The 24,304-nt window shown below is 34.0% G+C and overlaps 3 protein-coding genes across 3 annotated transcripts in view; 2 read left to right on the top strand and 1 right to left on the bottom strand.

Moving 5' to 3' along the window:
• The window catches only part of LOC144835675 (uncharacterized), a 61,847-nt gene that overhangs the window by 8,337 nt on the left and 29,206 nt on the right, over positions 1-24,304 (bottom strand). The window lies entirely within an intron of this gene.
• On the top strand, positions 13,943-16,686 carry LOC144834857 (lymphocyte-specific helicase-like). The gene is made up of 6 exons (XM_078689822.1): positions 13,943-14,029; positions 14,744-14,888; positions 15,360-15,474; positions 15,809-15,934; positions 16,259-16,347; positions 16,557-16,686. Exons 3-6 carry the CDS (start codon positions 15,461-15,463, stop codon positions 16,598-16,600), a joined length of 273 nt encoding a protein of 90 aa, XP_078545948.1. The 5' UTR covers positions 13,943-14,029; positions 14,744-14,888; positions 15,360-15,460; the 3' UTR covers positions 16,601-16,686.
• On the top strand, positions 16,644-18,122 carry LOC144834692 (lymphoid-specific helicase-like). The gene is made up of 4 exons (XM_078689587.1): positions 16,644-16,718; positions 17,024-17,169; positions 17,455-17,686; positions 18,030-18,122. Exons 1-4 carry the CDS (start codon positions 16,644-16,646, stop codon positions 18,120-18,122), a joined length of 546 nt encoding a protein of 181 aa, XP_078545713.1.

The raw sequence follows: 24,304 nt of genomic DNA, 5'->3' as shown, positions 1-24,304 counted from the left end.
TTAAAAATAGTACGTATTATTTCACGCCATGTGATACAATCGTGTAATCAAATGACATGAATGTATGTAGGTGTTATTTAAAATTGTTTAATTCATTGGTTATCACCTTTTAAAATTAGTGGCACAAAAAAACAAATATAAATTAAAATACATAAAACATAATATTATAAGAAGTAGGAAACAAAATGATATTCAAGAGTAAAAATACAATAAAAAAAATAAGTGATTTAATTGATTACAACTATTACACTATGCTCGCTTATGTACAGTATTATAGGCATTAATTACATCAAGGTATCTCCAAAACAAAGCCAATTAAATGCACACATCAGGAATCACAATTTAAATTCTTTCCTTTCATTCCATAAAGTGCGGCGAAAAAATGTGAACACGGTCATAAATATTTTATATTGATTCGTAATTTCGTTTGTAGACATTTTTTTATAGAATAGTAATTTTTTCCACGTACTTTAGTTGAAAAAGAGAATTAAAAAAAAAAGTTTAACCATTCCATCGAAACATACAGTATTATAAGGTTATTATTGCTCGTTCATTCAGAATCAGAAGCCATTATGGATGTCACCATTGGCCAAATTCTTTTTTGTAGCCCTAGTTTTTACAAATCTACGCGCCACATTATAGAGGAGTTGAAACAAATCTAAACCATATGTGTTTGCACAATTATTTATCAATATCATCAAACAGCGTCCCGTATCTTTTCTTTCGACTAAAAGGCATTTTTAGCGTATTTTATTTGCACGATTTGTCTAGAAAAAATGTTCAATTAACAATGACTTTCCTGAATGATACCTGCTAAGTTAGTAGTAATAATTCCTTTTTAACAATCATTTTGGTATAATTTGAATAAATTTAGGTTTTATCTTGAAACATATTTACCTCTGTATGAGTCTGTTGGATCAGATCAATAGGGTTGGTGAAATATGTCAAACTTATGAAGTGACGATCGTTTCATATCAAGTTCAATGTGTGCAGTTTGTTCATAGTCAATTTAGTGACGAGCATCCGGGTAATTTTATACAGTTCTTTATGTTTCGCACGCGTACTTAGGATTATATTGGATAGGTTGGGTAATCAGTGACGACAAACTGGAGTAACCTCACCAAAATGGAATAGTCAAGATTAAACGAATTTACTGTATTACACTAGCTAGCATAGTAAAAATAAATAAATGTAAGTATTTTGTATTGTGTTTATTGTGATAGCCACATTCTGAATTGAAAGACGAGAAAATGCATGCGTTGTTGTTGAGGGTGTATATACATTATATTATTAGCAAAGAAAGGTAAGAATGGACAAATTCGATGATTCTCACCTACAAAACAGAAACAAATACAGATTACTTACTGGTTAACGAGGTCGTCTGTTGCTATGAACAATGTTTCCTCTGAGTTCGTCGTCAGGGCCTTTTCACTTAAGTACCAACTGTTGTAATGTTTCCTTATGTTGCAACAGCTATGTTTCCTTTATATAGCTCTCACTGTGATTGTGAAAAACACACATTGGTTTACCAGTAATGCAGATTGAATTGTTTTCTCACTTTAAAGCAAAGTCGGCTAACTATAAAAAGCCGGATCAACCTAATCGTGATCACCATAAGTGATTTGTCTGAGTTCAATGATGAGCGACATGAAATGAACAAACAACAAAGTGTTCAAGTGCTATGTCATGACGAGTAGACTGTTGAAGCTGATACCACAATAATAATATAAGAATTCTAGGTTCTTGATTTTAATATTTCATCATGAAGGAAGTACCGGCTTCCTTTGTACATCCATGCATGACGTGATAATCACTCAAACAAAACGCATGATTTGTTAGTTCCTTTATTATTTATTTATAACAGTTTACCATAGAGCTAAATTTAATGATTTATGTTAATTTTTGTCTTTTTTTAATGTCACTATTGTAGGCCTACACGTGTACGGAACAAAGTTTATTTATTTGGCCTATTATAAAGTGCTGTAACTTTAAACAGATGCATTTGATGTAGGCGCGGATGCTAAAACCTTTGTAAAATGTCGTCATGTCAAAGGTCAGATGAACAACAATGTGTACAGTTTTGATATATATATATCTTAAAACACAGCAACTTTATTGTACACTATCAGCATGCATATCCATTATCTTAAAACACAGCAACTTATTTTACACTATCAGCATACATATCCATTATCTTAAAACACAGCAACTTATTGTACACTATCAGCATACATATCCATTATCTTAAAACACAGCAACTTATTGTACACTATCAGCATGTCTATCCATTATCTTAAAACACAGCAACTTATTGTACACTATCAGCATACATATCCATTATCTTAAAACACAGCAACTTATTGTACACTATCAGCATGCATATCCATTATCTTAAAACACAGCAACTTATTGTACACTATCAGCATACATATCCATTATCTTAAAACACAGCAACTTATTGTACACTATCAGCATAATCCATTATCTTAAAACACAGCAACTTATTGTACACTATCAGCATGCATATCCATTATCTTAAAACACAGCAACTTATTGTACACTATCAGCATACATATCCATTATCTTAAAACACAGCAACTTATTGTACACTATCAGCATGCATATCCATTATCTTAAAACACAGCAACTTATTGTACACTATCAGCATACATATCCATTATCTTAAAACACAGCAACTTATTGTACACTATCAGCATACATATCCATTATCTTAAAACACAGCAACTTATTGTACACTATCAGCATACATATCCATTATCTTACAACACAGCAACTTATTGTACACTATCAGCATACATATCCATTACCTTAAAACACAGCAACTTATTGTACACTATCAGCATACATATCCATTATCTTAAAACACAGCAACTTATTGTACACTATCAGCATACATATCCATTATCTTAAAACACAGCAACTTATTGTACACTATCAGCATACATATCCATTATCTTAAAACACAGCAACTTATTGTACACTATCAGCATGCATATCCATTATCTTAAAACACAGCAACTTATTGTACACTATCAGCATGCATATCCATTATCTTAAAACACAGCAACTTATTGTACACTATCAGCATACATATCCATTATCTTAAAACACAGCAACTTATTGTACACTATCAGCATGCATATCCATTATCTTAAAACACAGCAACTTATTGTACACTATCAGCATACATATCCATTATCTTAAAACACAGCAACTTATTGTACACTATCAGCATGCATATCCATTATCTTAAAACACAGCAACTTATTGTACACTATCAGCATACATATCCATTATCTTAAAACACAGCAACTTATTGTACACTATCATAATGCATATCCATTATCTTTGGATTGCGTGATTCAGACTACTGAATTTGGGTTTGGTTTAGATTTTTGGTTTGGTTCTGATTTTGGGTTTCGTTCTGATTTTTAGTTTGGTGCTGATTGTGAGTTTGGTTTAGATTTAGGGTTTGGTTCTGATTTTCCATTTATTATTTTTCCATTTCAGTTTGCTGATTCCGACCAAAATTCTTTGCCTTGACATATTACAACACAATTTTGTTGGTTTGTTCGTATTTTAAACACACGTACGTCTGCTAGAAGTCTAACAGCAGAAAGTTTGCACCACGGAGATAAAAATAAATGTTGTTGTACATTGTATTATTTTAACATTAACGTTTTTATTGAAGTAAAAATCTGTTCTGTTATTGTAATATCTGTATAATCTGCTATTGTATTTTGCTGTGTAATTGAGTTGTTTTTCTTCTCATTAAGTTAAGAACCACAATGAGTTCTTGTTACCAGCACGCTATAAGGAAGTTATTAAAATGTTCTATTCCGATAACAAGAAATCCAAACTGGTATAAACGTTGTCTTTCGTGAAGGAAATAAAACTATTATTTTAAAGAAAAATGAAACAAATTCCAAGATCTGATTTTTAGATTGTTGTTACATCACCATTAAGGAAGCAAAGCACAATATCATCTTATAGCTATCTTGTTTATAATAGATTACATTTTCATCTCAACTTAATTGTTTTTTAATGTATTTATTTACAACACTGTTTGTGCAATAATATATTATATTTATCAATATTTTTTTAAGAAGCAAAACATTACAAACGGGTGAGGATAGACGATCAGATTTCATCTGAATCCACCTGTTTGTTTTTGTAAACGTACAGTACACAGTATCGATGGAATTGGTACAGAGCCCAATCAATGGAAAACGGCCTGTATCTCACCTATTCCTAAGATAAAAAATCCCAAGGAACTTAATGACTAGTATCGATGGAATACAAAATAAGAACCAAACATCTTATTCTGACGTCATTACTATTATTATTGTGTTCTTTATGTTTTGCTACCCGCAGCGTACTAGGATTATGTTGGCCAGGACAGGTTGCGCAATCAGTGACACTACTCTGAGCACATGAGTAACCTCACCAAAATGAAATATTAGTCAAAACTAAACGAATTTACACTAGCATAGTTAAATTATAAAAATGTTAAAATATAAGTATGTATCTGTTTTGTTTATTGTGATGGCCACGTACATTCTGAATTGAGAGACGAGAACATGTGTATACGTTCAATTAACAGGAACAGGTCAACATTTCCGATCCACAACCATAAACGAAAAAGTAACTAGCAGAGCTATAAATGGAGTCCGGCCGAGAAATATTATTGTATTTGGCGGTGCTAGTATTGCGCAGAACGCAAGAGGAGTGAACACCCGCTGCATTTATGATTATGATCAGGTTCGGTAATCACCCGAGGATTATGATCAGGTTCGGCAATCACCCGAGGATTATGATCAGGTTCGGCAATCACCCGAGGATATGATCAGGTTCGGCAATCACCCGAGGATTATGATGAGGTTCGGCAATCACCGAGGATTATGATCAGGTTCGGGAATCACCGAGGATTATGATCAGGTTCGGCAATCACCCGAGGATTATGATCAGGTTCGGCAATCACTGGCAAAAATAATAAAATGAGATTGAATGTTAGCCTTGTATAGAACCGTACTTAATATAAAAAACATACATAAGTATTATAATTATCTTATAATATGATATATTGTTTGTTGTGATGGCATTCTTTTGTTACTCAGAGAAACTCGCTGTTTGTTGACGATTAGTGTGTGGTACACAGAATAGTACGTTCAGACGTGATATTAACAAGACATTACCACAACCCACACTCTACTTCATCAGAACTATATATTCTCATATTATTGTTTCGAACTATGTTAATGAAATATTGCTATATTTATTGTTCTTTATAATAGTGTACAAAAATCGAATTTCCGATGATATGTTTTATTGGACCAAATAAATGCTGTGAGAGCAGCGCATTATTTTTTTTATTGTTGTAAACTTACAATTGGCTTAAGACTGGACTGTAACTGGATCTCCTCGTATCTGGACAATCAATATACCGATACAGTAAAATGTGACGATTTGTAGCAGCAACTGCGCCACTCCCTTTGACGTCAACTACTGTGTAATTAGTGTAAACTTACAAACTGGCTTAAGACTGAATCTTGTATATGGACAAGGCCTATCTAACAGTCAAATGTGATTTGTACCTCCAACTGCGTCAAAATTCACTAGAAAGTATTTTTAGAAAATTACCTAGAATCTTTCTAAATAATATTTAAAAACTGCAGAATTAATGTATCCGACTTTTAGTATATATTATATTCATGGTATCTTTCATTTGCAAAAACATTAAAATACAGTGGTAGCCAAAAGCTGAAATAAAGTATCTTTTACAAATTACAATTAAAGATTAGTAAATAAACAGCAATATGGTACTTACTAAAACTAAACTTTGTAATATTAAAAGGGCAATTTGTGATTGCAGATAATAATTTTTCTGATATGCATATTGTACCCACACACACTTATACAAATGTGCAAAAGAACTATAAATATGCATTTCAATATTCCAATATTCATTTCGTATAAGCAACAACTGCGCGCCATTCTCTTTGAGGTCAACGACGACGAGATTGTGAAGTAAAGAGTGGCTGCACTGACGTCACATTATGTTTTTTGGAAACTTCAGTAAATGAAATACCTTTAAACACATGATTTGTGGCAGTTGTACAGTGTATTATTTTGATATTAACGTTTTTATTGAAGTCATAATATGATCTATGATTGCAATCTGTATCATAGTCTACATTGTATTTTGCTGTGTAATCTTAATTGAGTTTGAGTTGTTTTTCTTCTCGACGTTACGTCACAATGGGTTCTTGTTACGAGCACGATATAAGGAAGTTATCAAAACGATCTCTTTTCCGATCTTTTTCCTTATAAATCCAAACTGGCAGAATGTTGCCTTTCTGGAGATGGAAATAAAACTATAATATTTAAAAGAAAAATGAAACAAATTCCAGATCTTCAGATTATTGTTACATCACGCATAGAGGCCTCATAACATAAGGAAGATAAGCACAATCTTATAGCCATCTTGTTTATAATAGATATAATCTCAACATAATTGTTTCTGATGTATTTATTTACAACAGTGTTTATAAGAATAAATGTGCAATAATATATTCTATTTATCAATATTTTTCTAAAGCTCTGTCTACACTATCAAACTAGTTTGACAAAAAAAGTGTGATATGCCCAAATATGGTAGTGATCACATTTATTTTGCAGTCGCTTCATTTTTACATGAAGAAACTTGGGGCAATTCATTCAGCATTCAAAGAATGGGAAAACATGAAAATAAAGACCCATATAATAATAATACTCATGCATCATAAAGGCCAATTTACACAGACGGTAACGATATTGAAAATATAGCATCTACACACAACGCTGAGCGGCCCGGTCGGTTTCCGCTCAGGATAGATACAGATTCTACGTGGGACAAGCTACGCGGTATTCCGCTCAGGATAGATACAGATTCTACGTGGGACAAGCTACGCGGTATTCCGCTCAGGATAGATACAGATTCTACGTGGGACAAGCTACGCGGTTTTCCGCTCAGGATAGATACAGATTCATACGTGGGACAAGCTACGCGGTATTCCGCTCAGGATAGATACAGATTCATACGTGGGACAAGCTACGCGGTATTCCGCTCAGGATAGATACAGATTCTACGTGGGGGGACAAGCTACGCGGTATTCCGCTCAGGATAGATACAGACTCTACGTGGGACAATCTACGCGGTACGCTCAGGATAGATACAGACTCTACGTGGGATAAGCTACGCGGTCCGCTCAGGATAGATACAGACTCTACCGCCCGTATTCTTAAACCGGACTTTAGTCGTAGTTCGAGCTAAAACTAAAAAATGACGTCATTTTAATTCATAAACCGAACTTCAACTAAATCACCGACTAAATCAGGCCAACCTCGACTAAATCGAGACGGATTTTGATCGATTTTTTTAGTCCTGGAGGGGGCAGCCTAAATGGTCGACTAAATGGTTTTTAAACGATGTTTATAAAAAACGTAACAGTCATTGAGTTGAATCTATATTTATATTAGCTTAATTAAATATACATTGGTATAAGTTATAATAATTAAAATCATCTTTATTTACAACTGTATACAAATTACATTATTTTCTTCGCGCAAGTCCGACTTGAGCTACGTCACGCCATAGCGACAATGGGAGATGCGGCAATTCACCACGCGATGGAATGTTTAGGGAGCCTAGTATTAGTCAGGTGGCTTAGCGACTAAAACGTTACACGGTGGACAAAAGCACCAAATTTGGCATGAGGCTTCTTTTAGACGTACTAATTGATTTTTGCCTAGGAGCCACCTGATCAGCTTCCGATTTTCCAAGATGGCGGCCAAAATCCAAAATGGCTGCCAGTAAATTGGTATATCATATATATCTGGCTGTAAAAGTTACAAATAGACAAATAATGTACTGAATCAAGAATTTCTGAGGTCAGTAAAACCGATTTAGGAAATATTATATAAAGTGAGTTACAAGATGGCGCCCAAAAATAAAAAATGGTAGCCATTGAAATTGAAATACATATAATCGTATACAAAGTCACAAATAGTCCATTCCTAATGTATTTTAGTCTGCAAATCAGAAGGAAGGTGCAAGCATTGCATTTTATTAATTGATAAACCATACTAGTTATAAAAACCCATGTTATCAAATTTCTAAAGTTTTTCTTTGACCTTTGACCTCAATTTGAAGATTTTAATCCAATTGAAAACAAAATAACCATATCTCCGCAACGCTTACATTAAATTAAATAATTTTAGTGTCAAATTATTAGGAAGATGCATATTAATATTCATCCTAATGGAAAACTTTGTCACAAAATGGCCGGAAGTATGATTTTTGGTATTTTTGACCTTTGACCTACATGTTATATAACTTGGTAACTAACAGTTGGACAAACTTTAAATAGGTATGAAATTAATCAGAAGATGGATGTTTCTATTCAGTCTAATACAAACTTTTCCAAGAAACTGACCCAGATTCTTGTTATTGACCTTTGACCTGTACTGGTAGTACACATTTCTATATCTCGAAAACTAGTGGTCGTAAAAGTTTTTTATGAGAAATTGTTAGAAAAATATATATTTATATGTTTTATAATAAAACAGTTTCTATGAAAATGTAAAAGAATCCTATTTATGATAACTAAATTTGTAATTTTTTAACATCCAATAGTATTTGTTATGTATTAAAATGTGTTATATTTGCTGATTTTAGGCAATTAACGTAAATTTATCTGAACTATGGATATTTAATGTAAAATTTGTTTTCTTTAATATAGAGAAAATGTAATTATCTATCAAATAAGACCATTTAAAAAATATTCTGACAAAAACTTAATTAGTTACAGGTAAAAAAGTGTACTTTTTACTTTTGAACAGCGCCCTCAATCTTAATTTTCCCAAAAATACCACATTTTATGTGGTTTCAGAAACTGAACTGGTTATAACTATGTACCATGTCTAAAATATGTTTCAATGACCATGATTACTCCATGTTTTCCTACTTCGTTTAATACCTATATGCGATTTCTGCAACCAGAATGATATTCCAGTTTAGGCTACTGGCAGCCATGTTGGATTTTGGCCACCATCTTAACAACAAATGACCCATGTCATGCAACATGTCTAAAATATGTTTCAATGAACATGAATACTTATGTTTTGATAGTTCATTTGCCTATATGTGACTTCTGAAACAAATGAAAATGTGATTTTCCAATATATTGGCGGCCATTTTGGATTTTGGCCGCCATCTTGAAAAATAAATGACGACCAGAGTGGCTCCTAGGCAAAAATCAATTGGTAGGTCCCAACGAAGCTCCATGAAAAATTTGGCGCTTTTGTCCACCGTGTCACGATTTCCTCAAAATTTGTTGTTAAGCCACCTGACTATATAGCGCTTTCTTGTCACGCTATGATTAATAATAATAATAATAATAACAGGATTTTTATAGCGCACATACCACTCAAGAGTGCTCAACCCATGTCATGGCCCCCAACATACTTTGTTGGGGGCCTAGAAAATATAAAAGTTACCGTACCGCCATGGTTCCTAAATATATTTTGAAGATTTTATTTGTTGTTAATCAAATATACTTCACTGTTAAATTAATACTGATATTGTTCTAATCATTAACGATTAAAATTATTTTTCATGTATATAGTCCTGATGCGTAAAAAGTGTTGTAAGAAATGGAAAGTGATATATCAATGCGCAAAATTTCGTCTGCTCCTCAAATACTCTCTTGTCATTGGCCAATGTATAGCCTTTGTTACCCAGACGTGTGCAACTCGACAAGCTCGACTGCAAACTTCGACTACTTCGTTTTTTAATCGAATTTGAAGTAATAGCTCGAACTACGACTTTTTCAAGTCGAACTTCGAACTACGACTAAAGTCCGGTTTAAGAATACGGGCGTACGTGGGACAAGCTACGCAGTATTCTGCTTACCTGTCTGTATTGGCATTATTGTTTTGTCAATACACATTCTCTTGTCGGATTGGCTTGCCATACATTAACCGTGTAGAGAATGCGCGTTGAAGAAATAGTAATCATAATTCAAGTTCTCAAGTTCAGTTTATGTTAAATTGTATCAACGTTTCTCGTTATGAGTAGGGATGATTCACACAACATTTATGGGAAAAGGTTGATATTATAGTACATAAAGTTTATTTTCGGTAAAATGGTGAATTTTAATCTAATATTTCGATTAAACACTATTACATCATATATAAGATGATGATGACGCACGCGCACATGTATCAATAATAGCATAATTTGTGTTTCCACGAAAAAAGAGTGTTTAAATAGAGGGCGTCGATCTTTAATAAGGCAGGTCAACTAGCTTACGTCTACTTCCGTTTCTAGTGTAAACATGCAAAGCATTAAGATAAACATGCACGCCTTAATAACCTAGATTTGAACATTAGTAATAGTAGGCATACAGAGCTTGATGATTTAGATTTTGACGAGATTTTGAAGAGTGTAAAGAGTGAACACTGACGTCACATTAGGTTTATAAACTTCAATAATGGAGGACCTTTTATGCATTTGTGGCAGTTGTACAAACATTGTTTTAATTGTATTAATTATAATAATATTCAATTTCAATTCAATTCAATTTCAATTTATTTCCACAATATAATAAAATACATACATAAATGCAATGAAGTTATTATGTGGGGGGAGAGTCATATAAGTCATAAAGACTTTAAGTTTGACCCACCCCATAAAGACTTTAAGTTTGACCCACCCCATAAAGACTTTAAGTTTGACCCACCCCATAAAGACTTTAAGTTTGACCCACCCCATAAAGACTTTAAGTTTGACCTACCCCATAAAGACTTTAAGTTTGACCCACCCCATAAAGACTTTAAGTTTGACCTACCCCATAAAGACTTTAAGTTTGACCTACCCCATAAAGACTTTAAGTTTGACCCACCCCATAAAGACTTTAAGTTTGACCCACCCCATAAAGACTTTAAGTTTGACCCACCCCATAAAGACTTTAAGTTTAACCCACCCCATAAAGACTTTAAGTTTGACCCACCCCATCAAGACTTTAAGTTTGACCCACCCCATAAAGACTTTAAGTTTGACCTACCCCATAAAGACTTTAAGTTTGACCCACCCCATAAAGACTTTAAGTTTGACCCACCCCATAAAGACTTTAAGTTTGACCCACCCCATAAAGACTTTAAGTTTGACCTACCCCATAAAGACTTTAAGTTTGATCCACCCCATAAAGACTTTAAGTTTGACCCACCCCATAAAGACTTTAAGTTTGACCCACCCCATAAAGACTTTAAGTTTGACCCACCCCATAAAGACTTTAAGTTTGACCCACCCCATAAAGACTTTAAGTTTGACCCACCCCATAAAGACTTTAAGTTTGACCCACCCCATAAAGACTTTAAGTTTGACCTACCCCATAAAGACTTTAAGTTTGACCCACCCCATAAAGACTTTAAGTTTGACCCACCCCATAAAGACTTTAAGTTTGACCTACCCCATAAAGACTTTAAGTTTGACCTACCCCATAAAGACTTTAAGTTTGACCCACCCCATAAAGACTTTAAGTTTGACCCACCCCATAAAGACTTTAAGTTTGACCCACCCCATAAAGACTTTAAGTTTGACCCACCCCATAAAGACTTTAAGTTTAACGTTTTATTAAAGTCAAAATATGATGTGATTGCAATCTGTATCATATTGTATTATTTCGCTGTGTGAATCGTAGTAATTGAGTTGTTTTTCTTCTCGTTGTTACGTCACAATGGGTTCTTGTAATACTAGCGTATATAAGGAAGTTATCAAAATTACAATAATCTCTTTAAAATCTTGAAGTATTGTCTTTCTGTTGAAGGAAATAAAACTAATATTTAAAAGAAAAATGAAACAAATTGCAAGATCAGATCTTCAGATTATTGTTACATCACACATATAGGCCTAACATAACATAAGGAAGTAAAGCACAATATTATCTTGTAACCATCTTGTTTATAATAGATAACATTTCTCAACTTACTCAACTTAATTGTTTTCCCGATGTATTTGTTTAAAACTTTATGTTTATCTATGAATCAATGTGCAATAATCAACGGTATTCTATTTATCAATATTTTCTAAGAAGCAAAACCGTTTTAGGCCTGTAACTGTTGAGGATCATCATACGATGGTCATTGCATTTTGGTTGTACTCGCGCACAGTGATAATGAATAGGATACGATTCAAATCAGTGAGAAGTTTAGCACTGTGCGCTACTATACCCATCTTGGTTTAATACTAGCGAACAGTGATAATGAATATGTCTGAATCCACCTCTTTCTTTACTCTACTGAGAACAATTGATTTTGTATCGTTGGAGTAGATTCCACACGAAAAATAACGCGAAATAGTAACACGCGAAAACAAATAAAGTTACCACGCGAAAAAAATTAATAATTATTATAGCAATTTTATTTCTTCTCATGCCTATTGATTTGAATATCACAATACGTTTTATTTGGCATCTGATTTGACTCTCGATCCTCCCTAAACAAAATACTTACCTTTTAGTTCGTGTGTCAATCCTTATTTTGTTATGTTGCCGCATACAGAATGTTGTATTTTTGTTTAAATTAATTGAAGATTAAGAAGAGCATTTATTTTTACAATTATTGACAATATAATAATACTGAAAATTATGATTATGATTAAAAAAATTTAAAAATAATTTATTAGGTTAGTTAAATTGTTTATTAATGGTAACATCATTCCATCAACATGAGTATAACATAATATTACTGTGCGTCACTCTTGGGTCATCATCATAGTTAAATAATTGTTTATTAATGGTAACATGATTGCATCAACATGAGTATAACGTATTACTGTGCGTCACTCTTGGGTCATCATAGTACCGTACTGCATAATAATTTAATGATGAAAATATCGAAATTTAAACATTTGAAATTGAAATGAGGTCTTTTTTTTAAAAAAATCTGTTCGATTTTTACCATAAAAACTCGCTCATAGTGAATATAACTATACGAAAACACACATGATCCTCGATTTAAATGTATAATATCAGTAATAGACTTTATAAAATGTATTTGGTGACAAAATTACAAAACACCATACAACATTAAACAGCAACACAATTATCTTAGCAATAAGACGGAAGTTGCCGGAATTACTTGTATGCAATTGACACGAGTAATTAATTTGAAGGCAATTCCGTTTGAATTGTGACGGTGGTTTGTATAGTTTGTTGACGCGTACGCGCGCGTTGTTGGTCATTGCATTTTGAACCTTCCCCATAATGTATTGGTGCGTGTGGAATAAGGTACGTAGAGCCAGGAATGATGTCAGGAATTGTTTGATGATTTGTGAATTCTCATAAAAGTTTGCGGTAGGCCTACACCGTGCACGTATATTATTAGTTCTGAAAAGAACTGACGTGGGTTTCTCAATACTATTACTATGCTTTGATCGTCCCATCCATAGATATTATGATCGTCCTTTAGGAATGAGGAGTGTGTTTTCTGATTCTCCTGCTGAGGACGATCAAAGTATAATTAATTTATTTTATTGAAACGTCGAGAAACTCAACAATTCATTCATTTCAGAACTGTATACACGCGTGGTGTACTGCAAACTTTATATAAACATTTGATTTCTTCATGCAAACCTTCAAACAATTCTCATATTCTTCTAAAGTTCTATTTTCTTTCTTTTTCCAGTCGGCATTCATCATCTTATACCTTTTACATACTTGCTATGAGTGTTATACAAAACAATTGTTGTTGTATTGTATTTATATGCTGGGTAGAAAAAAAACGACATTGTGATGAAAAATTAAATTGGTAAAATAAAAAATTGTTTTTCAAAAACTGGTACGGTCTCATGTTTTCCGTTGAAGGCGCTCTTTGGTATATATTTAAAACGAGTAGACACAGCGCGGCCTTTTGATGAATAATATAAAAGGTGTAGGCCTAGGCCCTAGGCCTGTTGTAGTAAACTTAGGTAAGCTGGGTGTTTATAGTTTTTTTCTGTTTTACGCTAGTCTTCTCTAGGCCTACTGGTGACTACCTGGCACCTAACTAACGTGACAATTATGAACACATCAATGGTTATCTTTCCACCACACATGTCACAGCCAGCCACCACACTTTTCTCCCTTTTCTACCCTACAAAAACTGGAGAGTCGGAGGAGGGAAGTGTGAATTCTAACTAGGCCTAGGCTAGCCTAGTTTAGTAGCCTACTACTATCTAGGCCTGGGCCTAGATGACCTCAATGTCTGATCAGAAGGTATACTAGGACATTTTGCCGAATGCTATTTCGTCGACAGTCATTTAGCCGACCGGTCATTTAGTCGACAGGATATTTGGTCGACAGGACATTTCGCCGACAGGACATTTTGTCGACAGGACATTTCGCCGACAGGACATTTCGCCGACAAAACATTTTGCCGACAACTATTTCGCCGACAGACAATTAGCCGACAGACAACTGGCCGACAAGACATTTCCTATTGTCAAAATTTCTTGTCAGTCAAATGTCTGTCGGTCAAATGTCTGTCGGCTAATTGTCTGTCGGCTAAATGGTTTTCGGCGAAATGTCCTGTCGGCGAAATGTCTTGTCGGCGAATAGGCTGTCAGTCAGTGGTCTGTCGGCGAAATGGCGTTCGGCAAAACGTCCCGTTACCGATCAGAATTGTCCTCATCATCTTCTCACAGCAGGATGACAGTGTGTGACATACGTGAAGATTATAGCTGCTACACAAACCATCCATGGAGATACTTCCACCACGACCATGTAGACCTACAGATACCTCCATGTACAGAGACAGAACTACTGTGTCGTCTAGATGGCTGTTGACAGGTAAGCACTCATGGATACAGAGTAAAGAAACAACTATATGTTGTTTTTACCAATTTGTAAATGTAAATTATAGTGAATGCACAATGAAGAATGGCCAGTTGATATAGACATTTCACATTCTGATTTTAGCAGCAACTAGGCCTACTGCATGCTGTATTATTACGTTTCTGTGGTTTTTTTTAAAGAAGAATGAGTGCAAGAATGTTCTTACTGATAGACAACATGTAATTATTTCAGAATACGTCAGAGTAAAGAGAAAACTTAATTCCGTTGGCAAATGTGTTTGTCTTAATTTTTACACATCCAATTAATGATAATTATCTTTAATACAATAATATCAGTTGGACTTGTGGAAGGCCACAGACCATGTTTTGTTTTTTGTTTTTTTCATAATAATAGCAGCCATGAATCACGTTAATTTGTTTTTCAATGATTAAAAAATAGTGGAAGATTGTTTTCTTATCTTCTCAGATTAGTAATTTTAGCAATGATCCTGATTATTTCATCTTTCTGCTTTCAACAAGAGCTGGTAGGTTAGGCATCAACTTGACAACAGCTGACAGTCATTATATATGACAGTGATTGGGTAAGTTAAATAAATAATTACTACATTTTATTACAGCGTGATCAATAATCAATAATCATATGTAAAGAAGTATTTGTGCTGAGTGAAGTTGAGCCTAACCTAAATTGATTCTACCCAGCTTATATTTCACATGCCAACTTAAGTCTGTTCTTAACCTAGTCTTACCTACCACTTTCACTGTTTGGAACACACCATCATGTTTATAGAAATATCCTAACATGTTTATAATGAATTTATAGCAGTGCAAATTTGCCTCCAACTTTATACAAGCTATTTAAATAATAAGGTGGTAATATAAATTGTTTGATTTTGTATTCAACTATGTTTATTTTAGAGAACTGAAGACGTACCAATCTGCCAACAGACTTCTACTTACTGGTACCCCACTTCAAAACCACCTGTCTGAGTTGTGGTCTATGCTAAACTTCTTACTACCAGAAGTGTTTGATAATCTACAAACGTAAGTATTAATTGTTATCAATTTGGATCCGGTCCTGCTCCAGTTGAGGCTCGCAACAAATTGTCTGTCGTATTAGCATTAGCGACTTCATTCATCAATTAGCGTTTTCATGACGCGTCATGCAGCTACACGCATATCGAGGAAAAAGATTGGCACATGGCGCGTCGTGAAAACAAAACACAATGCGACATGATTTTTGTTTTCCGGAACCGGAGCAGGTGTGAAAGGCAAACATGTCAATCACTGCCCACCATTTTCCAAGCAATTTCCCTGTATAAGAACAAAGCTGCTGTGGATATAAATTTCCTTTATCTTATTTTTCAGGTTTGAATCCTGGTTTGATTTTAATTCATTTTCAAGTCACAAAGATGAAGAAGGAGAGAGAACAACATGGTATATCCATGATGCACCAGGTACTGCCAACAAATCAGTTAACAGTTTCTTAGATCAAAAACGAAGGGAACGGTAATTGCTCCATCTATCAGACCGAACGTTAAATCGATCAATTATAGTTCCGATGAGAATGGAACAGATTATACTGGGCTTAAATGCATGCACAGATTAATGTTGATATTTTCTGTGCATAATTTTATTCTGTATTAAAACTGTTTGTATCTTATAGATCTTGACGCCATTTTTATTACGACGCTTAAAGACAGATGTTGACCTGACAATACCTTCAAAGAAAGAGATCATTATAAACGCACTAATGACGAGTATTCAACAAGAATTCTACGCATCATCAACTCTAGACAGGTCAATTATTGATAAGGTCAAACCCAAGGTAAGAACAGTGCATCACTTGCCATGGCTCTGTTATAATCAACCTAGCTGCCTACAAGCCAGAGTGTTAGTTAACATGAAATTAGAAACACATGCTAAAATAAATGAGGCGTGATTCTGCAGCTGAGAAATTGCAGTAAGAATTAGCCAATGATTGGTTGATAACTAAAAGTTAAAAAATTGAGTCCTGAGTGCCACACTTTCTATAGTTTGTTTATGAGCCTTATTTTATTAAGTTCCAAACTATTGAAGTGTATATAAAAAGAATGTTGTTGTCACTCATCTTGTCGTCCTTTTGTTCCACAGAAAAAAGAAGAGGTAACATTGACCCCAAAAGGTCGACCCAAGAGAGGATGCTCTAAAAAGGTTGACTACTCCATTGTATTTAATGAAACTAAGGACTCTGATGATGTTGAAGATTGGTACAAAAAGATTAGAGACACATTTGCCAAGTGAGTTTACAATAGTTGTAGTAGAGAAGCCTAGGCGTGAGTACCAAAAAGTTAAGATTGAATGGGAAAAATATTTTGTTGTAATCAGGTGGCATGGGGTTTTAGGTGGGTGCCTTGTTGAAATTAGTCTTTGTAGTATGGTGTTGGTTAGTGTTATATCTTATAATATCCTGTAGTCTGAACAGATGCTTAGCACCTATTTTGTAAGAGGGTGTCCCTGTCCACCTCCACCAGTACAACATCCATGAATACATTACTTTATACCCCTTTTATTATTTATTTCAGAGAACCAACTGCACCTGGTGAGACCCCGTCAAATACAGAATCAGTAGTTAATATTAAGCTTCAAAACATTGTAATGCAACTAAGAAAATGCTGTAACCATCCTTACCTACTGGAATATCCACTTGACCCGGTCACGCAACAGTTCAAAGTTGACGAGGATCTTGTCAAGTCATGCGGAAAGCTTTTAGTGTTGGAGAGAATGTTACCTGAACTAAAGAAGCGTGGACACAAGGTATCAATCTTAAATATTCATGTTAGTTTAAAAGAATGTAATAAGTTAATGAAATTGGCAATTGGCACCAGCTTATTTTTTAAAAACATCTGAATTATATGTCTGTTTGTCTGTAGGTCCTGATCTTTTCCCAGATGACCTCAATGTCTGATATATTTGTTTGTTTGTCTGTTGTAGGTCCTCATCTTTTCCCAGATGACCTCAATGTCTGATCTGTTTGTCTGTAGGTCCTCATCTTTCCCCAGATGACCTCAATGTCTGATATGTTTGTCTGTTTGTCTGTAGGTCCTGATCTTTTCCCAGATGACCTCAATGTCTGATATGTTTGTTTGTTTGTCTGTAGGTCCTCGTCTTTTCCCAGATGACCTCAATGTCTGATATGTTTGTTTGTTTGTCTGTAGGTCCTCGTCTTTTCCCAGATGAACTCAATGTCTGATATGTTTGTCTATAGGTCCTCATCTTTTCCCAGATGACCTCAATGCTTGACATACTTGAAGATTACTGCCACTTAAGAAACCACAACTAGATGGCAGCATGGCTTTTGCTGAGAGACAACAACAGGTAAGCACCGGCATAGTGAAGAAGAAGAAATTTAGAATTATTTGGAAGAACTTGTAAATATAAATGATACTGAATTAAGTTGATACACACATTCTGATTTTAGCAACTACTGCTGTATTATGTTAATTAGTATTATGAATGTTTTTACTGAGAAAAGATGGAAAATGTGTTTGTCTTAATTTTTACCAAATGTCCACCTAATGCTAATTATCTTTATTATCAGTTGCTTGTAGCAGCCACAAATCATGTTTGTTTGTCTCAATTATTCAAATTTAGTGGAAGAAAGTTGTGCTATTATCTTTCTCAGATTAGTAATTTCAGCAATGATCCTGATTATTTCATCTTTCTGCTTTCAACAAGAGCTGGTGGGTTAGGCATCAACTTGACAACAGCTGACACAGTCATTATATATGACAGTGATTGGGTAAGTTAAATAAATAATTATTACATTTTATTACAGCGTGATCAATAATCTGCCATACGATTTACACACTGAGTGCAATATGCTTTTTTGCTGCGCACTTTTTGCACTCAAGTGCATGATAGTGAAAAAATAAAGAGCGCACACGTGACTCATTTCAACGCGTCTGATTGGCTACATCGTTGAACCCATGTTATAATAATTAGTCACAGGCTTGTGGTGTAATGATTGTTTGTTTTAGTGTAGTGACTTTCAATACATTGTAAAGTAGCATTTATAGTTGTATTATAGAATCCACAGTCAGATCTACAAGCCCAAGATAGATGCCACAGAATTGGTCAAGAAAAGCCAGTGATTGTGTACAGGTTAGTGACCATTAACACCATTGACCAGAAGATAGTGGAGAGCAGTCTTTCACACCTCCCTAAAAACCCTCCTGAACAATAAACACCCGTGGCGTTTATTCAAATAAATACGTTAAATTATTCATATTGTTTTATAGACTTCTACAGTAGTATGCAAACTTCCAGGCATTGCTTGTTCTCATTCATTTCAAAAATTCATTTTTTTTTTTAGGTAAATTCAAAGGCAGTAAAACTATGGTGAGAGACTCAAAAGCTGTGATGGATCCCATGGAACTACTAAAAGTGTTACGCTCCACTGATCACTCCAGTAAAGGAGAATGAAGCGTTTAAGGTTCTGGAATTCTGCGATGAGAATGTCGTGGAGTTAAAGATCTCAGCTAGAGAAGGACAACTAACCTGATCACTCTGGCATTATCAAAAACTGTAAAGAACAAGTCATCAGCGACGCCGATCTTGAGCTCCTATTGGATCGCAGCGACCTTGTTGGGAGTAATGCGGGAAAGAAACCAGTAAAGGAGAATCAAGATATCCACATAAAATCCATGGCTCCTGGCTTTAAATTTACTACAGTACTGGGTTCACATACTGTATACCCAATATTGCACAAATTGAAATCTGGGATTGTTAATGGTATTTATGACATTTATTTCTATGCAAGTAGTTACTGTTGTTTTCTGCACAGCACAGTGTTCAGGTTTAAACTATTGTTAACACCAAGTGTTATTACAAGTCAGCACAGTGTTCATGTTTAAACTATTGTGAACACCAAGTGTTATTACAAGTCAGCACAGTGTTCTGGTTTAAACTATTGTTAACACCAAGTGTTATTACAAGTCAGCACAGTGTTCAGGTTTAAACTATTGTTAACACCAAGTGTTATTACAAGTCAGCACAGTGTTCAGGTTTAAACTATTGTTAACACCAAGTGTTATTACAAGTCAGCACAGTGTTCTGGTTTAAACTATTGTTAACACCAAGTGTTATTACAAGTCAGCACAGTGTTCAGGTTTAAACTATTGTTAACACCAAGTGTTATTACAAGTCAGCACAGTGTTCAGGTTTAAACTATTGTTAACACCAAGTGTTATTACAAGTCAGCACAGTGTTCAGGTTTAAACTATTGTTAACACCAAGTCTTATTACTCTTACAACAAAAGAAAATCAAAGACTGTACACAAATATATCTCAAAATTAAGTAGAACCTTTAATTATTCCAATCTATAAATGGTAATCCATAACTTATCAACTTTAAATTTATTTTATACAGAATTATATTTCTATATCAAAAAATATATTTAAAAACACAGCAATGAAACTAAATTGTTTTGTTTTAAGTGTTTTGATTTTTTGTCATTTTTGGTTTTACAAATTCTACTACAACTTTGTTCTGTTGTTACTGTGCCAAAGACATCTCATAATGTGTTTATTTGTTAATATAATTTCTAATTACGTTTTCATTTAATAAAACTGCTTTTGATAACAAATTACGTTTGATCATTATGTTCATGTTATGTTTTGTAGTTTCAAGTTGTACCACTTTACTTTTAGTATCTAACCATCCAACCTAATTATAAAGAGTTGTATTACTATTAATTACATTTAATATAATATTATCACATAATTACTTTAAAACACGCACAACCAATTCTATACAATATATCAAGTAAAAAACGTTGCATTATTTTAAAAGAATCATTTTCATTAAATATGGCAGCACAGTTTATAAAGATTATAATGAATAAGAAACAAACATTCTTGTTTATCTGCATGCTACAGCTGTTAATAATTATTACTTCCGTTGCTAGTGTGCCGCGTGCGGAAGTACGCGCGCGCGCTCCGTCGATGAAGGTAAGTATGTCAAAATAAAATGTTTAAAAACATTGTATAATGTTTTAGATTATCATATTGATTTAATCTACTATACGATTTATATATAAAAGGTCGTTTTTATATTGAATACAAATTTAATGTTAGAAATGCAATTATTTGCGATATTAAAAATTGACACCTGCTTGCTGCGAGATTTAAAAATGTGTCTGTTATATAGTAGAAGTAACATACGTTATCAGTGAAAACTAACTAATGATTAAATATAATATTTCTTATTGAACACTTTTCAGACACGTGACGAATGACGTCAGCTGATAGATTGCAACGCAACATGGCAAGGTACCTCAGCTCAGGACACATAATGAGAAATGAAGAAAATGTATTAACATCAATGTTGTGAAGTTTACTATCATAGATATCGAGACGACGTAATGCTAATTGAACTTGTTTGAGAGAACATTCTGATACAAAGTCATTAAATACATCACGTGATAGATTCTCAATCCCAACCCAGTCACATTTACCTTCAATGCCTAAAATGTGTGCAATAACTCTTCCCTTTCGCTCCAATGCCATCTTACAACAAAAGTCATCGACACTAACAACACCATATTGCATACAATACAATTGCATAATTAGACGTATGAAATGCCCGTCACATTGTACACCTGGACTAATGTGTTCAATAAACATTCTTATGGAGGTAGATATATCATCCAAATGATTATTTATTTCTAAATCTTTGCTTGTCATGTAATTAATTAATTCATTTACCACAGCATCTTTATGTTGTTTTTTAACAAAGTTTAAATTTCTCGGCAGATAGCGATATGTTGACAAACGATCTGTAACCCAGTGCTTGAGGAAACCGCCAGCTTTATCACCAAGGAAACCAATTGCAAACTCTGTCGCTCTGTATAAATGCTCACTCTCTCGTATCACCTCCCACTCATCATCATCCAATGGTGTAAGTAATGTTCGTACATCTGAGCACTCATTCTCAATACCTTCACTTTCACACAATTTGCACAAGTAAAATCCTACCAATGACTCTACTACCAATTTGTGAGGAGGCATAAAAATGTTATCAAATTTAGATTTTAAAGTTGGTGCTTCTTCATAAACGAACCCGAGTTTTAAGGCCATATCAACCATATCTTTGTTCGAATGTTCAGTCAAATCCGTTTTGTTGATTGAAAGTTGGTTTACTTTTAAGCTATCATACATAAATTTCCCTAATAAAATCATAGCATTTACATACTTCACTGGTGTTTTTTCAAAATCAGAAATCTTTGTTATGTTTTCTCGTTTGTTGAACTGATTTAAAATACTACGAAATAGTTCTTTAAATAGGTCAGATTTATCTTCGGGGAGACTGTGATTATCTTCCCACAATATACAGAGTGAAAGAAGTAGCATCGGGTTTTTGCACATTGCATACGCTTCGGGATGTTTTCTATCCTCCTCCTCCTCCTCCTCCAACTCCTCCTCCTCCTCCTCCTCCTCCTCCTCCAACCCCTCATCCTTTTCCTCCTCCTCCTCCTCCTCCTCCTCCGACGACGACGACTCATATGTGTCAATATCTAACTCTTGTCTAAGGGATTTTCCCAATTGTGGTTTTTCAAAATACTCAAAATGTTTGTCAATGTACTTTCCTATGCTCTCGTTGTTAAACCCATTAACTCTTACATGTACGTCACATGCTTTTACGAATTCGTCTACGTTTTCTGATCGTGAAGTAAGTATCACAGTACTGTTTTTTAAGTTGTTCTTTTTGAAAAGACTAAGTACGCTTGGATTATTAAACCTTAATTCATCTAAACCATCTAGTAGCAGTACAACTTTATCGTCATGTTTCTTTATGAATTTCTTAATTAATCGTGGATCATTTGGGAGATCTGTATCTAAATTGAAATCTGTCATATCAATTTGCTTTACAAATAAATCAAAGATGTTTTCATCTTTATCTAAATCCCGTACACTTAAAAGAAATACAATTTTACCTCCAAATGATTTAATTGATTGAGTAGCCGTAGCCCAGTTGTATGATAAATGCCTTAATATGGTAGTTTTACCTATCCCACCTTCGCCATCTATAAGAGCTCTACATCCAGGTGTGGAACTGATAACATCTACCACTTCTGTTAATGTTGTTGGTTTGCTTCCATTATTCTTTTTAGCTTCTTTGCGTAGTTCCAAATCAGTGAACATCTGCGAAATGTCAACACTGTATCTATCACGCATTGTTGCTGGTGTAAATATACTGGCCTGACTACACAATTCCCTTTGTCTTTGAACCAGATATTCTTCAATTTTGTCTAGATGCGAAGAAAAATGGCAAAAACAATATTTAGTAAATTAAATTTTATTTAATAAGAGCCTTGCAATTTCTAATACTGTAATACAATAGGTAGTACTGGAGCCGCGCCGAAGTAGTAACCGAGTAAATAATATAGAGGGCGACAAACACAATTTATTATCAATCAGAAAGAAAACTCGGTTGAACGACTGGTGGTCGCCAGCAAATTGTAACAACCGTTTCAATGTAGAGCAATCCACCGCTTATATTATGGTAAAACCTAATGTGACGTGCTAATGTGGTCATTGATGATGAAAGCTGATTTTTATACATTCACTTTTACGACATTAGCTTTGTAACACGCATGTATTCACTTTTTTGTAGGTGAAATAAAAAAGTATTACAAATACTACTAGTATAACAAATTAAAGACTTTTTAGGCATCTCAGTACAACTTTTTTTCTTAATACGAAAGCAATAACAAATAACAGAAATAATATAAATTGCGTTCAAAGTGATAGTGTTGACAATTAATTTTAATAGGAAAAGTTAAAACTGTAAATAAATTTTCTTTTATTCAAAATTGAAATCATGCACTCGTGTACAAATAATTTAATTTAAAACCTTGTCATTTATCCTAAATTAAAACTAACTGGTAATATCGGGAAGCTGCTGTTGTAAACACGCGTTTGCAATATTAAATGTATTGATTTTACGTATTCTATTCTTTGGTTTTTCGTGAAAAGAGAATACACCACCACTGCGTGTGACATGTTTTTTATTTATAATTATTATTAGGTTAAAAGGTTACGTAAGATGTTTATGATTGAAACTGAATTAACAATTATCTACGTCATAATCACATTTATTTATGATTATCCTCAATTTTATGCCAATTGGCATACACAATTGTGCATTTATAGGCCTTAATTCTGTATCCATGAAAATAAAAGGGATTATAGAAGGCGGCAAACAGAATATAGCATTAATTTTAACAATGTTATTTGAACTAAGATGATTGTAACTACAGTACATGAAATATTACGGTGAATTACTATTTTTGAATTTGATTACAAAATCTCATCAATTGTTTTACGAAGACATTTTATCAAATTAACTATTATTAAATGAGCAAAATCAAA

The sequence above is a fragment of the Antedon bifida genome, chromosome 2 (genome assembly GCF_963402885.1).
Source record: "Antedon bifida chromosome 2, ecAntBifi1.1, whole genome shotgun sequence".
NCBI classification, from domain to species: Eukaryota; Metazoa; Echinodermata; class Crinoidea; order Comatulida; family Antedonidae; genus Antedon; species Antedon bifida.
Note: the sequence above shows the minus strand (reverse complement) of the source record. Positions and strands in the feature narration are given on the sequence as shown.

Coding starts and splice junctions, on each gene's coding strand:
- LOC144834857 (XM_078689822.1), top strand. Junction 15,935..16,258: donor GTGTTTGATAATCTACAAAC/GTAAGTATTAAT, acceptor CTTATTTTTCAG/GTTTGAATCCTGGTTTGATT. Junction 16,348..16,556: donor GTATATCCATGATGCACCAG/GTACTGCCAACA, acceptor TGTATCTTATAG/ATCTTGACGCCATTTTTATT.
- LOC144834692 (XM_078689587.1), top strand. CDS start 16,644: ATGACGAGTATTCAACAAGAATTCTACGCATCATCAACTCTAGACAGG. Junction 17,170..17,454: donor ATTAGAGACACATTTGCCAA/GTGAGTTTACAA, acceptor TATTTATTTCAG/AGAACCAACTGCACCTGGTG. Junction 17,687..18,029: donor TAAAGAAGCGTGGACACAAG/GTATCAATCTTA, acceptor GTTTGTCTGTAG/GTCCTCGTCTTTTCCCAGAT.